This window comes from Hippopotamus amphibius, chromosome 7 (genome assembly GCF_030028045.1).
Source record: "Hippopotamus amphibius kiboko isolate mHipAmp2 chromosome 7, mHipAmp2.hap2, whole genome shotgun sequence".
NCBI lineage: Eukaryota > Metazoa > Chordata > Mammalia > Artiodactyla > Hippopotamidae > Hippopotamus > Hippopotamus amphibius.
In genome coordinates this window covers 69,700,453-69,717,881 of record NC_080192.1, presented here as the reverse complement: position 1 = coordinate 69,717,881, position 17,429 = coordinate 69,700,453, and the positions used below count along the sequence as shown (strand labels likewise).

At 46.0% G+C, this 17,429-nt stretch overlaps 1 protein-coding gene across 1 annotated transcript in view; it reads left to right on the top strand.

Moving 5' to 3' along the window:
- The window catches only part of ST3GAL5 (ST3 beta-galactoside alpha-2,3-sialyltransferase 5), a 58,633-nt gene extending 41,829 nt beyond the window's left edge, over positions 1-16,804 (top strand). Inside the window, exons 4-7 of the mRNA XM_057743171.1 lie at positions 6,669-7,012; positions 10,016-10,202; positions 11,453-11,611; positions 15,593-16,804. Coding sequence (XP_057599154.1) covers positions 6,669-7,012; positions 10,016-10,202; positions 11,453-11,611; positions 15,593-15,841 — 939 coding nt within the window. The 3' untranslated portion in view covers positions 15,842-16,804. The remainder of the gene's footprint in view (positions 1-6,668; positions 7,013-10,015; positions 10,203-11,452; positions 11,612-15,592) is intronic.
- Positions 16,805-17,429: the final 625 nt, after the last annotated feature.

The window sequence follows — 17,429 nt, the reverse complement described above, 5'->3', positions numbered from 1 at the left end:
ATGACTTGATTCCTACCAATCTCTTCAGCGCCCCTCTATCACCCCCACACCCCAGCCCTGCCCGTATCAGGCACATGAGACTCCTCGCAGGTCCTCGGTTGAGCTTCTTTCTTCTTTGTTATGGTTTTGATCTGATAACTAATGATGTTGAACATCTTTTCATGTACTCATTGGCCATTTGTAGATCTTCTAAGGAGAGATGTCTATTCAAATTCTTTGCCCAGTTTTTAATTGGGTTACTTGTCTTTTTATTATTGAGTTGTAAGTGTTCTCTGTGTATTCTGGATACCAGTTCCTTATCAGATATAAGATCTGCCACTATTTTTTTTTGCATTCTGTGTGGGTTCTTTTTCCTTTTTTTGATGGTATCATTTTTAGCACAGAAGTTTCTAATTTTGATGAAGTCCAATTTGTCTGCTTTTCAATTTGTTCCTTGTGCTTTTGATGTCATATCTAAGAAACCATTGCCTAATATTTTCTTCTAAAAGTTTTCTAGTTTTAGATCTTAAATGTAGATCTTTGATCCATTTTTGAGTTACTTTTTATGTATGGTGTGGGGTCAGGGGCCAGTTTCATTCCTTTGCTTGTGGCTTTCTAGTTGTCCCAGGATCTTTATTGAAGACTTTTCTCTGTTTGCTGCATTTTGTTTTGTTTTGTTTTTAATTTGTTTTATTGAAGTAGAGCTGATTTACAATGTGTTAACTTCTGCTGTATGGCATGACAGTTTTATATATTATATAATATATATATTCTTTTCCATTCTTTTTCATTTTTTCCACTATGGTTTATCCCAGGATACTGAATATAGTTCCCTGTGCTCTGCAGTAGGACCTTGTTGTGTATCCATTCTCTCTATAATAGTTTGTATTTGCTGTATTCTTTCTGCTCTGCCTGGAGGCCCTTCTTTGCCTGTCTGTTATTCATCTTTTACATCAAATCTCAGCTCAAGGGTTGCTTTTCCTAAGATCCTTCTCCAATCATCCTTCTCTCTTGTCTCCTAGGAGCCCCCTCACACCTTAACCCTAACAGCTACCACTGTGGGATTTTAACTGTTTTGTCTTCCCCACTCGTCCTCTGGGCAAGCCCTTGGGAGACAGGGGTTGTGTGATAACACTCTACATTAATGAATATGTACTTATATTTATTGAACTCCAGAGGGAGGAGAGAGATTACTTGAACCACAGTGCGTGTCTCATCTTTGAACTCCAGATTGTACAGAAAATCCACAGTTAAATTTTAACAGGCAATTCTTTGAGGACTTTCAGTTGTGCACATTAAGTTTAGTATCCCTTTGAGGAATAGGGCAGGTGCCTCCTATTCCGCTCTTCATGTCCCCCAGGAAACAGACACTCCCCTCCCTTTCCCCCTAAACCATGGAATTTGAGTTCCTCCTTTAGGCTGTGGGGCCAGTTTTAAACCTAAGTTCACTGCTGGACCACTAACAGCCTCTCCTGGGTGCTAGTGCCCTGTCCCAACTGGCTCCGGTAAGGATTCCTGACTAGTCCCTGTCGGGGGATGGGAGGACGTGATGGGCAGGGTCAGCCTCCCAAGCCCCACTGCCCGCGTGGAGAAGGGGTGACGGCTGCCTGAACAAATGACACAGCGGTTCCCGGAGAGGAAGGAGCAGGAAGTGGAGATCCAGGGGGCAGTGCGCGGTGACCAGCACGTCAGCCCAGTTCTGAAAGACTTCTAAAAGGTCATTATACTTTCCAATTAGAAAGTCCCCTGTAAGTGTGTGAAAGAAATAGGAATGGGGGTGTCTTTTATTCTATTACTTAAGACTTTTTTTTCATGTAGTTTTTTAGCACTGTTGACTCAAATGGCCGTACTTTTTGCAATGGCCCTGACAGTGTATGTGAAAAGCACATATCTCAGTGGGCTTTGCAAAGTAGAGGAACAGCAAGAGTTAGATACTGCTGAGAATATGGGGTGGGGAGTAGCAGGATGTGACACTGAAAGTGTGAGACACATCCAGAGTGTGAAAGGCTCTGAATGCCACACCAAGCAGCTCCTAAATTTGATAACTGGTCACACATCACTAAACAAGAAAAGAAATCCTCTCTCAAATCCCCAGAATGGAGCAGAATGGAGGAAATAGCCGGGAAGGCAGCTGGCATCAAGGGCTGGGAGACGGTGTTCAGTATGAGCTCTCTACAAAGAAAACCCTGTCTCCAGGCTCTGGTGGAAACTGGTCCTTCCTACCAAGAGGGCAGTTTGCACGAATCTGGAAGGTTGTGGCTGAATATTAGCAGAAGAGGGTCTCAAAGTCATGAGAGTGGGGCCCTGTTAGCTTTGTTGATGACATGCAGCAACTTGCAAGGCCAGCAACCCTGTTGGACTCCGAATGTCTGGTTGCATTCTGCCTGTATGAATACAGCAGAAGTGTGGCCGTGTTTGATGTGGGCTTTGTTTTCTTCTATTTCAAGATGTCCCTTAACGTACCATTCGTGAAAAAAAAAAAAGACTCTGCAGGGGTGCTTGGACTGTTTGAGCGTGGTGCAGATGTGAAATTGCACTTAAAAGATGTTTGAAGAGAGACAAGAGCACATTCACATCAATTTAGGTTCGGGCTGCGTGGTAGCACCAATCTGGACTTGGCCTTCTCTCCTCTTGGGAACTAAAGACCACACATCACCCTGGGGACTGCGTTCTGGGCTGTGTGGTTCATCATGGCCAAGTTTACATCTTCGCTCTGACTCCGTAGACCTACAGTCACATATCTAAAGTAAGCAGATTAGGACTTCCCTGGTGGCCCAGCGGTTAAGACTCCAAGCTCCCAGTGTGGGTGGCGTGGGTTCGATCCCTGGTCAGGGAGCTAGGATCCTGCAGGCTGTGTGGTGAGGCCGGGGCGGGGGGTAGGGGAAAGTAGGCGGAGTAACCCTGAGCGAAGTGAAACCAGTCCAGGCGTTCGCCAAACCAGTCCCTTTCTCTCCCGGGTGCCGCCCTTGCTTTTCCCCAGACCATCCTTCAGTGGTCTCATTGAGGTGGGGAAACTGAAGCCTTGACCTCCCGTTCTTGCCTTAACCAAGTTTTTGCTACTGATAAAGAGATCTGAAACCAGGTCTCCACCCAGATCACCTGATTATTTTCTTCTTAACAGTGTATTGTGGTCAAATATACATCCCATTAAGACTCCTTTTCAGCATCCAATGGAGGAGTGTTAGTCCATTTATAGTTACACCACCATCCCGTTTAGGACATTTCGTCACAAGTTAGTTTCCCCTCACCCCTTCTGTGGTCAGTCCCTACGCTCAACTACCAGCCCCAGGCAACCCCTGACCAGTTGAGATTTTACCAGGCTGTTCTCTCTGTGACTTGGTTATTCAGATTTGGGGGAGTTCAGCCAGAGTTTACAACCACGGAGATGAAAGTTTCCTAACGTAGCCTATACCCTCAGTTCATGCGGTCTGTGGCTGAGCTGGGCTCCTACCCAGGTCCGGTCATCTCCAGACCCCAAACTCTCCTTCAGCTCGCATGCTGTGCCCTGTCCTGGATTTAAATCAACACATAAACGAGAACATTGCTTTTACCAGGAAGTATGCCACTTACCTATATTTCTGAGAAGGATTGTCCTAAAAATGATGGGGTAGAAGTGAAAATGGAGATTTTTACTGAGGAAGATTCATTTTTTAATACCCCTCAGTGAATTCTCACATTGTGGTTTTCCATGGCAAATTGCCACGTGATCGACAGTTGAAACTGCCTGATGTCTGTTTATTCTCAATTGTGGGCAGCCAGCACGCTCAGTCTGGAAGTCTCAGAAAATGAAGCTCTCGTGTCCATGCCTCGATTTGGAAGAAGAGGGGGTCCTTGTGTCTTTGAGAGAGTCAGCAGTCCTCTGCTTCCCGGTGGTCCTCACCCCATCTGGACCCCAGCACGTCCTTCCTCGCCAGCCTGCTCTGGCTCCCAGCTTTGGCGCTGTTTTCAGTGAAGAAGAGAAAGGTCGAGATACTTGCAGTCTTGACCACACCTCCACGAGGCGAGCTCCCCTCCTGGGGCATTTTTCTTCTGAGCTTTGAAGCCTGGAAGAGGAAGCAGGGAGGCGGAGACATTTCTGGAACGTATTACCTGTTTAAACAAGTGGAAACAACAGAAGAAAAGGACTTGCTGCTTTTGCCATTTCCAGTGGTGTTTAGAACATTGTCACTTGGGATTGATGTATTGCACCCACTGAGGGACAGGATGGGTACCGTTGGAAGATGCTCTGCTCACAACCTAGAAAATTAAGTTTGAAGCCTGAGATGGAACTCTTTGCCAGAATGGAAATGGAATGAAACATCACTCCTTCCAAATGAAACTAGAAAATTTGGCATCCAGGAGAGTCATGTTCCCGTTTCCGGCTCCATCACCTAACCTCTCTTTCTGGTCCTGAGTCAGTCACTGAGCTTCTGTCTCTTGGCACTTTTCAGTGTTTGTTTCTGTCCCAGGAGATTTGTAAAACAAGATGCTTGGGATGTCCTTCCATAGTGAAGAGTCAGACCTTTTGTTCTCTAGGACGTGTTGTCCATAACCCTCAGGCCTGGCGTCTAGAGACAAGTGTGTGTAGTACGTGTGGCCCCTCTCCTTGCCCTGCCCCCAGATCGGGCGTTGAGTGCCTGTGGGTGCCGCGTGTCAATGAGCTGGAGGCCTGGTCAGGGTGAGCCCTCCCCTCGGGCTGCTCTGGGTCACGACTGGTTCCTTGCTTAGCTCTCCCTCCGATTCCTCGCAAAGATGCCAGTTCAAACGCTTGTTCTCAGTGGTGGTGTTTGTCAGCTGCTCTCTGTGGGCAGAGGCTGGGGTGGTGGGAGTTTGGGAGGCAGTCAGGTGTGGTGAGCCTGCCAGCTCCACCCTCTTCCTGGGGGTGCCCCCTGGAGCCCACAATGGGAAGACCCTCAGGACTGGCTGGCGAGGTGTGCTAGGTGTCGTGCTGGTGACTTCAGACAGTGACCTTACATAGTGTCTGCAGCATCATCTGAGGCTCAGAGACTGTCACTTCCCTTCTTCAGACACGGGGCCAGATCCTTAAGATGTAGACAGTGTGCTCTTCCCAGTTCTAATAATTCTTTGAAGCTATAATTTAAAGACGAGGGAGTGGCTTCTCCTATACTAAGATAATTGTTATTGCTACAAAAATTGTATTGCACAAAAATCAGACAAGGCTTTGAGGAAAAACATAGTTGAGGCAAACATTTAAAACTATATACAGTAATAATCCTCATAGTAGTACTGATACCGTTCAAAAGACGTATCCAACCCTAAAAATAAATACCCCAGCAAATAGAGGAACACACACGCACGTGCGCGCACACACACAGCTTGGTGGGAGGAGGGGTAAGGCAGGGCCAAGACTGCCACGTGTGGTGATGAGGACGGAAAGCACAGGGATGGGGGGAGCTTCCTGTCAGACAGTCCCGAGGCAGCGTTTGGCCAGACTGAGCCGAGAGGCAGACTGTGGGGCAAGTGGGCGTTTGTTCCACGTTTCGCCGCATCTTGCTGCCTTCAGCCGGGCTGGTGTACTTGACCTTCAACAGTCATTTCTTGATGAAAAACATTAATGTGCAGGGAAAATGGTATACAAAACAAAGGCAACTTCTTTGTTGACAGGACATCGTTGCAGGTTACACCTAGTTTCCATTCCAGACTGTGGGAAGCTCATTACCCCAACTGATAAAGAAGCCTTTTTTTCATCCAGCTAGATAGGGGCCTGAATAGGAAATCTTTTTTTTTTTTTTTTTTTTTCCTTTGGCTGTGCTGCAAGGCATGCAGGATCTTAGTTTCCCAACCAGGGATTGAATCCATGCCCCGTGCATTGGGAGTGCGGAGTCTTAACCACTGCACCGCCAGGAAAGTCCCTGGAAATCTTTTTTTTTTTAATCATGGTTGAAAACACACACACATACATAAAATTTACCATCGTCATTATTTTTAAGTGTATGGTTTGGCCCTTTAAGTATATTTGCATTGTTGAGAAATGGATTTCTGGAACATTTTCATCTTGCAAAACTGAAACTCTACCCAATAAACAGCAGGTCCCCATTTCCCCTCCCCCCAGCCCCTGGTAACTGCCATTCTTTCTATTTCTATGAATTTGACTATGTTCGGTACCTTCTATAAATGGAGTCCTACAGTGTTTGTCTTTTTGTGACTGGTTTATTTCACTAAATATAATGTCCTCAAGGTTCATCCACGTTGTAGCATGTCAGGATTATTATTATTATTATTATTATTTTGGCTGCACCATGCGGCTTGTGGGATCTTAGTTCCCCAACCAGGGATGGAACCCAGGCTCTCAGCATTGGAAGCACAGAGTCCTAACCACTGGACCGCCAGGGAATTCCCATGTCAGGAGTTTATGAAACATGAAATCCTAAACACCTCTAAGTATGTTTTTTAACCCCAGATTTATTTGAACAGGTTAGGCTGGGAGGGTTGGAGGTGGGGGTCCTTCCTGTTTCACTTGTGCAATGAAATAATATCCTTGTTCAGTTTATCTCCTCGGCACGTGATTCTGCCAGGTTTCCGCCTCAAGTTTCTAGCATAAATTAAGTCTTAAAAGCAGATGTTTTGTGCTACAAGACAGTCATCCACAAGGAGCCACATCAGACATCGCAGGACAAAGTGTCACCTGTCAGACTATGTTTCTAATGCCTGCAAGCCTTTGAAACTCAGGTCTGTGTGCTTCATTCCAGAGAGCCCAGCAATATGCCCAGCAAGTCCTGCAGAAGGAATGCCGGCCCCAGTTTGCCAAGAGGTCGATGGTGCAGCTCTTCGGGCACAGATATAGCTCAGACCTGCCGCCTTTTGTGACGAAGGCCCCCTCAGGGAGCGAGGCCGACTACAAGTACGACCCTCCTTTCGGTTTCCGCAAGTTCTCTGGGAAAGTCCAGACCCTCTTGGAACTCTTGCCCGAGCATGACTTTCCTGAACACTTGAAAGCTAAGAGCTGCAGGCGTTGTGTGGTCATTGGAAGCGGCGGAATCCTTCACGGACTAGAGCTGGGCCGGGCCCTGAACCAGTTTGATGTTGTGATAAGGTACGTTGGCTTTAAGACCATCGTCTCGCCTCTAGACTTTAGTGCACTGCTGTGGGTCAGGGCAGCACCAGAAGAGGAGGAGCCCAGGCAGCCCTACGTGTCCCTGCCTCCAGGGGACTCACTGAGACGCTGAAGCACAAACGTGAAATGATTGGGTGCCCCACACTGTACGGGACTTCCCCGAATTTTGGTAAAAACCTTTTCAGAGGAGGTTGGGAGGATGGGTGGATTCAGATACGCCAGCAAAGGAGGAAGGCTGTGCTAGGCGGGCCCAGAGGAGGACGTGGGGCGGGAAGCGCAGGGCTTGGGATGGGTGAGCACACAAGGACTGGAAAGCACACAGAGGCGTTTGAATGCCACGTAACAGGCAGTAGGCAGTCACCCTAAGTTATAGGATTTTGTGATAGTTTGAGAATCATGTCAGGGGACACCAGGATTTCTAGTCTGAGGACTAAGACGTTAGGGAAACCACTGTCAGAGATGGGGTAGTTGAGGAAAGTCTCTGGGTAGTAAGGGAGGATGACGAGATACTTTTGATATTTTGAGCCTGAACATGGTGATACGTCCACATAATGCCTTTGTCACCAGTAGCCGTGATCTCGGGCAAGTGTCCTTGCTGTCCTGTGCATCCGTTTCCTCATCTGCAAATAGAGGCAGTGATGACACAGACCTTAAAGGGTTGCTGTGAAGACAAAGTGAATTAAGAGGTGGAAAGCACTTGGAGCAGTGTCAGACTTGCGGTGGCTGCTCGGTACATGTTAGCAGCTGTTTTTGGAGAATGTGTAGGAAGGTGGGGGCTAAGGAGGAAAGGGCAGGGGCTGTAAGATGTGTGTAGGAAAGAACTAGACTTTTGTAAGGGCCAGAAGATAGAAGCAACAAGTAGGAACTGAATTTTAAGGCAAAAGATGTGAAGTGAGGGAGTGGGAGTGGGGTCAGGGCTTCGGGGGCTGTGAAGGTTGTCGGGGTGAAGGAAGATGTAACTGCCTCCTGTCTCTGGGTGCTTCCTGTGTGCCAGACCCTGTCACGTGCTCTGGATGTTCTCAGTTAGCCAGTGTCAGACATGAGGACACGGAGGCACCGTAGGGTGCAGGGTTCAGGCCAGACCCTAACATTCCAAATGCAGGGGTTTGAGGCTTCCAGGACCTCAACCCGGACCCTGTGTGAGCAGCCGAGCGATCACGTGTGCACCGGCAGCACTGAAGGAGGCAGACAGGACCCCGTGCGCATCTAATGGTGCGTGACTGGGATACGGGAGGATAAGAGGTGAGAGACCGGGGTGCACACCCTGGTCCAGAGGAGAGATGTAGTGGAAGAGAAAGGCAGCCTTGAGCTGACCTTGAAGAAAGGTGGGATCTGGCTCTTTAGGAAGGAGGTGGGCAGGAGACCTGGGTGAGGAGCCTCACCTGGCAGGAGGAAGGAAGGCCTAGGGGAGGGAAATGGGGGCTGGGCAGGTGGCTCGATGCCCAGTGATGGTGGGGCCAGACTGGGGAGCATAGGCACTGGGGGCCACGGAGCACTGGGGACCCAGGAAGGGGACTTACCCTGATTATGATGGGGATCAGTTGGAAAACTTTTGGGGAGTAACTTTTATTTATTTATTTTTTTAGATTAATTTCTTTTGGAATATAGTTGATTTACAGTGTCGTGATAGTATCTGCCATACAGCATAGTGAATCAGCTCTGCATATACATATGTCCACTCTTTTTTAGATTCTTTTCCCATATAAGTCATTACAGAGTATTGAGTAGAGTTCCCTGTGCTCTACAGTAGGCCCTATTAGTTATCTATTTTATATACTATAGTGTGTATATGTCAATCCTAATCTCCCAATGTATCCCTCCCCTCTGGGGTAACTTTTAGGTTTCAAGCAATTCTAAACTTAACAGAAAAGTTACAAGAGTAGTACAAAGAACTCCCATTCACCCTTTTCCCAGATTCCCCAGTTGATAACACTTTATCACGCTGGCTTTATAATTTTCTCTCTTTATATATTATTATTCTTTTCTGAGAGTCAGTTGCAAATCTCAAGCTCCTTCTTAACCCCTAAATACTTCAGTGTGCATTTCCTAAGGACAAGGACATCCTATTATAGAACCATGGGACGATATTTGCAATTAGGAAATTAACACTGGTGCAATACAGACCTTATCTACAGCCCTTATTCAGACGTCACCAGTTATCCCAGTAGTGTCTATTATTTAAAAAGAAAGGAAAAGAAAAAGAAAATACCTGGTCCAGGATCATGCTGCACATTTAGTGGTCATGTCTGATAATATCTTTTAATAATCCAGGGTGTCTGAGATCTAGAAGAGGAAGTGGCAGTGGAATAGAAAAGAAGGGTTTATACAGGTGTGATAATACAGGGAAAGGACCAAGCAGACTTTTTTGAGGTTTCCAAACTGTGTACCTGGGTGAGTGGTACTGCTTTTGGAAGACTTCTTAGCACTTTCCCTAGATCGTCCACCCTGGCAAGACCTTCACTGATCTAACAGTTTTCAGTGCCTCAAATTCCTGCTTTAATTTAAGACCCAAGGTTGCACTTGGGTCTGGTGTCTTCCTCGGGCCCAACCCTGTCCATATAACTACGGCTTGTGTCCGCCTTGCCCCGGCTTCTCAGTTTTCTTTTCTGATTACCTTTTTGAAATTCTGGCAAGAACCACTGATATCCAGGCACAATGGGAAGCTTTCGAGGAAACATTACGAGTGCCCAGAGAACACCCACGGTGTAATATGTTTGGGTTGGCTTAAAGTGGCAGGACTAGATGGAATTGCTTGTCGTTCAGAGACTGGATATGGGTGTCATTTGCAGACTGAAGGTTGCGTTGATCAAGCACCTGGAAAGGGCAGAGCTGAGGGCCATCGGGGCTGCTGGGAGGGGCACCCTATCCCCCAACCACACCCTCGTTCCCAGTCCTGAAAAAACATGGAAAACACGCTGCAGGAATTTTGCATGTAATAAAGTGGTTAGTGTCAGTGTATCTTTGTCCTTTTTACTTAAATAGGTTAAACAGTGCACCGGTTGAAGGATATTCAGAGCACGTTGGAAATAAAACTACTATAAGGATGACTTATCCAGAGGGTGCACCGCTGTCTGACCTCGAATATTATTCCAATGACTTGTTTGTTGCTGTTTTATTTAAGAGTGTTGACTTCAACTGGCTTCAGGCGATGGTCAAAAATGAAACCCTGGTAAGCACTAGAAATTAGCTATTAGTTGTGCCTTTGTTAAAAAGCGCAGGGGTCTCTAATTGGAATTAACAGGTTTTTATTTTTAAACTAACACACATGCTTTCAAATAACCACTCCCTTTGTAAAAGCCCCTCAGAATTCCCCCTGGAAATTGCTTTCAGAACTTGATTGAGCCACATGTGGAAACTGGGATCATTACCTAGTGGAAATACCAAGCTTGGGACCAAGATCGCTATTATTGAGGCTGACCACCCACCTCATTCACCAGACTTGACTTTATATGGCTTCCGGCTGTTTTCAGAAATTAGATTTATGTGCCTAAATGTAAACCATTATTGAGGCTGTTCAGAAGAATATACATAATTCTCTGAGGAGTATTTTCAAAGGCATTCTCCAAAAATGCTTCGATCGGTGGTGTTCTTGCTGGAATCAAAAATTCATAGCGTTCCAGAGGGCCAGACGTGGAGGAGATGGCCCTGGCTCGGTCCTGTCCCTGCTGTTTGTCTTTCCAGTAACCCATCACCTTATTTTATAGCCCCCTCCACATGCTGGCTTACAGTTCAGAGGTCAGTTGTTAAGGAGCGTGTGTGTATTTATATGCACTTGCACAAACTAGCTGACTGTAAAATTGATAGGACGTATCACACTTTTCACAGGAGCTTCACGGGACGGAGAATGTGTATCTCCAAAGCTTGATTCCATACAGGTTCCTGTGGCCCTCTGGGTTTTCTCTTGGGTGGTTGTGCTAGTTGAAAGGTGAAGCACGTATGAAGTGACTTTCAGGCAGTCACCAAGGGACATCACAGGACTGGGAAGTGGATTCGTGGAGAAGGGGGTGCATGGTGCGCGGTGAGGGCCTGGGCACAGACGGGGCACCCAGGACACGTCCCGCCTTCAGATTGCATCTGTTTGCTTGGTCCCCTGGGCCACATGGTGACTTTGGATCCTAAAAAGGCTGACCATCTCAGGTCACTGCCTGAAGACTTTCTTCCCCAAACCAGTAAGAGCGGCTTCTGCAGTTCCTTTCCTTGTCCAGTGCCACCTTCCTAAATCAGATCTTTAGAGTTGCTTGTGTGAGTGGAGGTACTGGATTCGCATAGACCTGTGGCTTTGCTGCAGGTTGCAGCGCACCAACCCACACGGGGCCACACCCACGGCTCTGGCCTCATTAGCAGGGGAGACATTCGCCCCTCCACGGATCAGATGACTTTATGAAATCCCCCTAATGACTGCTTGCTTTCTTTCCGTAGCCATTTTGGGTGCGACTCTTCTTTTGGAAGCAGGTGGCAGAAAAAATCCCACTACAGCCAAAACATTTCAGGATTTTGAATCCAGTTATTATCAAAGAGACTGCCTTTGACATCCTTCAATACTCAGAGCCTCAGTCAAGGTTCTGGGGCCGAGATAAGGTATTTTTGTCCCTGCTGAAACTCAACTGTTCTTCTCTCTGTGTTGGAAAGGAGTCATCTGTACAACTCTCGGTTAGGCTCAGCTGTATACCCAGAAGCATCTTCCGGGGATGAAGCCTAGTCCTTGCTTAGATGTCCCACGTGTGTTTCCCTCTCTACATCTTGACCTCAGGGCTCCACGCTATTTAATTGCTCCCCTCCTCCCTCCATTGTATAGTCAGCACCTTAGCACTTGGGTCACTGAGATATTATTTAAGGTATTCGTACTCCGGGACTGCATTCATTAGCTGCAGGACACTGAAAGGCACTTGGGTGGTCAGAAAAGTTCCTTACATTTTGAATCCATAGGCTACTTAGGTGATAATTGACATTTATCGTCACTTTATAGGTGATGGTAAATGATCAGTCCTCTAGAGCAGTGCTTTTCAGTTGATGGTCCTACCCCAGACGTTCTGATTTAATCTGTCTGTGCTGTGGTCTGTACGTTGGGATTTTCAGAGTTCCCTGGATGATTTTATTTTGCAGCCTGCTCTGAGAACCTTTGTGCTATAGGTTGTCCACTGCAGAAGATTCTTTACCTGCAGTTAGCCTATGTTGCTATCTGGCGGAGATGCCTTTATTACCTGTTTCTTCATGATCTGAATAGCTAAACCTGTGTCTTTAAAGAAAATTTTTTAAAAAGCAGTGGAAGTCATTTTTAAATAAAATTTTAAGCAAAACATTTATACATAATGGAAAACAAGGAATCTGGAAATATGGGGGCTGCTACCCACCCTGGGGTCCTGAGATACTTGCTAGGAGGTGGGGCTGGTCCAGGGAGCAATTTGCAAACACTGAGGTAGACTCAGGGAGCCTCATCCAACAGGCAGATGAACAGGGTCTTCTATTTGCCCTTTGAATCAGATTCTAATTAAAAAGATGCTTTAACACAACTGTGTAAATTTTAAAGGAAGAATTCTGCGGTTGTTAAGGAAAACAAATACCTGAATAGTCTCCTTGAAAACAAAACCCTAGTTCTTCACTGTGATCAATAAGAGCTAAATCCAGCTCTGGCTCCAGCTTCAGGCTTGAATACCCAGCTCAGGTGAAGCGGGTCACATAGTGGAAGCTATTCCCTGCGCAGGCCACCATTTTCCTCCAGGGTTCTGCCCTCTCCATCCATGGGGAGCCCAGGAGGACCTCGTTACTTCTGCCCATTGCAGGAGCGTGTCCAGGACCCATGGTGCGTTTTCCCTCTCATTGGAGAGCAGCCCTACCCCCACCAGTGACTGTCAGGTCTCTGATTAGCTTTAGCTGGGCTCTCCCACGGGAGCACAGGGGGTCCCCCAGGATGTGGCCCTATAACTTTTCACCTGTTGGCATCACTTTTCACAAAACATTTTTTTTTAAAAAGGCAACATACTTTGGCAAGATTCTTTTTTTTTCTATTTTTTTTTTATTTTTGGAGGGGTACACCAAGTTCAATCATCTGTTTTTATACAAGATTCTTAAACTGTTATACAGAGGTTTCACTATAAATACGCTTAGATTTCTGTATCTTTTAGACTGCCCTGTTTTTTTTTTTATTAGATTCCATAGTATGTTTTTAAACACATTCAAATGCTCATTTGTTGCTTTGCGCGTCGATTTTATTTAAAAAATAACCTTTAAAAAGTGGACAGATTTAATTAGATAAAATATGAAATTGCTGAATAGTAAAGGGTATCAGAAACAAAGTTACTGGGGGAAAATTTATGATAGAAATGGCAGAGTAAATACTCTCAAAGCATTAAGAGATCTTATTAAATCAAAAAGAAAAAGATGAGCCAGTAAAGAAATAGGGAAAGGATATGAACAGACGTTTCACAAAGAAATTAATTCAGCCAAGGAATACATGATAAAATGTTCAACTTCACCAGTAATCAAGTAGAAGCAAATTAGAGCCACAATGACATTTTTTGCCTGTTTTCTCAGCAGAGATTTAAAAGCTTGATAATGTCCTTGATTAGCAGGAATGGAGGTAGAATTATAAGTTGGCACTTTTTCCAGAGGCTAGTTTGGCAATACATATATCAGTTTAAAATATGAGTAGTCTTTGACCAGCAATTTGACTCTAAACATTTTATAAGGAAATTAGAGAAAATCTGCAAGGCTATTCTAGGATGTCCATCATAGCATTAATAGCAGAGGACTAAAAACTGCCTAAGCGTTCATCACTAGAGGATTCTTTAAACGTTATGGTAGAGTCGATGCAATTTTGTGTGATTGTTGAGAGTGAGGAAAAACTAATGCATATGAAAACCCCTCCATAATATACTAAGCAAGAAAATCAAGTTACAGAGCATTTATTTAATCCTATTTTTATTTAAAAAAATAGAAAATGTATATATAGATGCATAGGAAAAAGCTTAGAAAGAAACACCAAACTGTGAAGAATACGCTTCTCTGAAGAGTGAGTCTACAGGAGACTTTTACTTTCTACTTTATCATTTGAATTGAATATTTGCTTATTTTTATCATTTGTCAAAATGTTATTTTTCTTTTGGATAAAAACGGTACCTTGAAAGATGGCTTCTGATCTAAAATTGCACTGTCAGAAGCTCCCTCGTGCCTCTGCCCTCCCAGCAGAGAGAGAAGTCTGTTGGACAATGAGGGCTGCTCTTAGGGCCCGTGTTCCGGAGATAACATGCTCTGGGGAGTTTCTGGTAGTTTCTGAGTTTCTCTCCATGCATCACCCCATACGCTCCTCCACGAACACTGATGGGTATTCCTAAGGTGCAGGGGGCTGAGCCGCTCGCAGGCAGGGAAGACAGAACACTGCCTTACAATCCTAAACCCAAACCAGAGGCAGCCTCCTTTGGGTCAATTTCCCTTGGCGTTTCTATTCCCAAACATGCAAAATGACTGTTGAGATCCTTTTTAACAAGGGAAGTTGGCTTTGAGAGGTGGAGACGCCACACCGACACACCGGGGAACAGGAGGCAGTTGTTACCAAATGGTAGGCTCCAAGGATGTTCCCTAATCCGACCTTAATCTATGAACTCTGCAGGGTTCACTGTTGTTCCATTTTACAGAAAAGGAGGTTGTTTGCGAAAGCCACAGACTCCGCTAAGATGAACCAAGGAGGTACATTTGCACATGAAAGACGATACAAAAGAATATCCACTAGTAGATGGGCAGCGGTGTCCAGGAGGGCGTTCTGTATTCCTGTCTGCCACCCTGTGTGCTGCCTTTACCCAAGACTGCAAGGGAGGTCCAGAGAACACGATTCCAGGTTTATAGGTGGCAAGGTGTCAGACGCGAAGAGGGAGTGATGGTGCAGTCAGAATCCAAAATTTTGGACATTTGGCATTCTAGGCCAGGGTCAGTAGGGTACATTTTGGAAAAAAACAAATGTGAAAACCCATAACGTGGGCCTAAAAATGTGCTTGCCCAGAGAGTGAGCAGAAACTGGCTGAGCAGCAGGACATGTGAAAATGGCCTGGGGGTCGTATTTGTCAGAAAGGCAAGTTGGGTTCTTAAGCTGCAGGTGAGGGGTGAACACAGTCTTCATCAGCGGGAGCTGAGTCCGTTCTCTTCTCCAGCAGAGTCTGCACAGGAGCCAGTTAGGACGGGACGGGCTCCAAAACCACGTCCCGGGAAGGGCTGTGGCCACTTGTCCCAGAGCAGACCTTGTAGACATTTGTCACGTGAGAGAGGAAACGGGCTAGTCTTTCTATCGTGGTCACCCTGTGTAGGACCAGTGGGTGGAAGTTTTAGAAAGTAACACCTTTTAGTGCAGCAGGACCTGCCAGGTGCCTCTTGCTGGTGTGTTAAAAGAATTCACATCACAGACCCTGAATTAGAGTCTAGATTCTTGGCTCGGATGGCAAGTCAGCCTTTAGAATTCGGTGATGTGTGAGACTGTGTGATGTATAACATTGTATTACTTTGCATAGCATGTAGCATATCTGGAAAGCAGTGACTTGTGCTAAGACTCTTTTTGTCTTTTCTCCTTTCCAGAACGTCCCCACGATTGGCGTCATTGCCGTTGTCTTAGCCACGCACCTGTGTGATGAAGTCAGTTTGGCAGGCTTTGGCTACGACCTCAGCCAACCCAGAACACCTTTGCATTACTTTGACAATCTCTGCATGGCTGCCATGAACTTTCAGACCATGCACAATGTGACGACAGAGACCAGGCTTCTCCTGAAACTGGTCAGAGAGGGCGTGGTGAGGGATCTCAGCGGAGGCATCCATTGTGAATTTTGAACCCAGAAAACCTCACTTGAAGATGCAGCTCTGACCCGGAGGGCTGTTTTTTCACAGCCTTCCTGACACATTGCATCTGCAAGTACTTTGAAGTGCATCCGGTTTTTTTAACTTTTAATTTAAAAAAGGAAAACAATACAAAAAGTTCAGCTCTCCCCACTGTATTTTTCCCTATTTATTTGAAGCCAGTGTTTTTGCACAGAATTTTGTAAGTTAATTTTGAGAATGGGAAAGACTTTCCAAAGAAAATTATATGTAATGATGTTTTATTGTATTTTAAGAAAGTTATTTAATTTGTAAAAACTCTGTTCATGTCTACTGCACACAGAGTCCCGGGTAATTAAGTGGAAGAAAGGAGGTGACTTCTTTGATGACAGCCCTGAATGCCTGATTTTGGTTCTCTGTTAGTCTGGTGGGACAGATGTCAGAGGCACTTCCATGGTGATATGCTGGGTAGCTAAACCACTGGGACTGGTCGGGCCACGCTGCTGCATGAGGCCTGGGCTGGTCGGAGTTCACGGTCCCTCCCCATTATCTGCCTTCTGCCAGACGACCTCTAGGAGTCAGGCAGGGCAGGTCCCGGGTCGAAGAGGGACACAGAGACATTTTCTGTCTCCAAGTACTGCGAAGCTGCCCCTGGCGGCAGAAGCCACGGTCTTCCCCGAAATTAGGACAACTCTTGGATTTCTTGAGCGTTTTTAACTGCCCTTCCAAACACTGAAATGTTAATCCAAATTATTCCACTGTCTGTCTGAGGTGGCTTATAAAAATTAGGACAAAACCTCTGTTCTCCAGAGTCATAGAGGAATAAACTCTTTCTAGGAATAGTCATGTTTTCTGAAACACTGAAATGAAGTCCTCCCAGTGTTATAAATTGCCTATTTAAAAAAAAAAAAATTTTTTTTTTCGAATGCCTACTTGGCAGTGTATAGCAGGCAGTGTCCTGGTCAAAAAAAAAGAATAAAAGCTTTTGAAGAACTCTCATGATCTAGTTAATTTGAGTGTTTTTTTTTTTTTTAAGTCTAGCTAAAATGTGCTTCTTGGATGCCACTGCTAGACAGGACCTCACTGCAGATGCCTGTAGAGCGGGCTGGAGGGTGGGAGCCTCCGCCACTGTCTGTCTTCTCCAGCTCCCGGGCTGCTGCCGCCGCCCCTCCCCCAGTTCTTCTTTCTCCCACAGCCCCAGTGCAGCCCTGACTCCCAGCCCAGCCCAGTCACTCCCACATCTGCCACCTCCTTGGCACATGCATGCGGGCCAAGGAGCCAGGTCATAGCTCTGCATGCGTCCCTTGCGTCGCCAGGGTTCTGGGGTCAAGCTCAGAGCAGCCCGTGTCGCAAAATAGGATTTCTCTGGTTTTATGTCTTTTCTTAACATTTTCTGTGGGTTTTGCTTTCTACTCCATAAGACACAGTTTAGGAAAAAATGCTTTAAAATTTTCACCTCTTAAATGGTGAGACTTAGCTTTGACTATTGGGACCCAGGAAGGTGGTCCAGAGCTGTCCTGTGATTCAGGTGGGGCCAGGGCTGCACCACGCACCTTCACCCCCTCATCCCTCAGGGGCTACTTTGAGAAGCCCAAATGTTTAT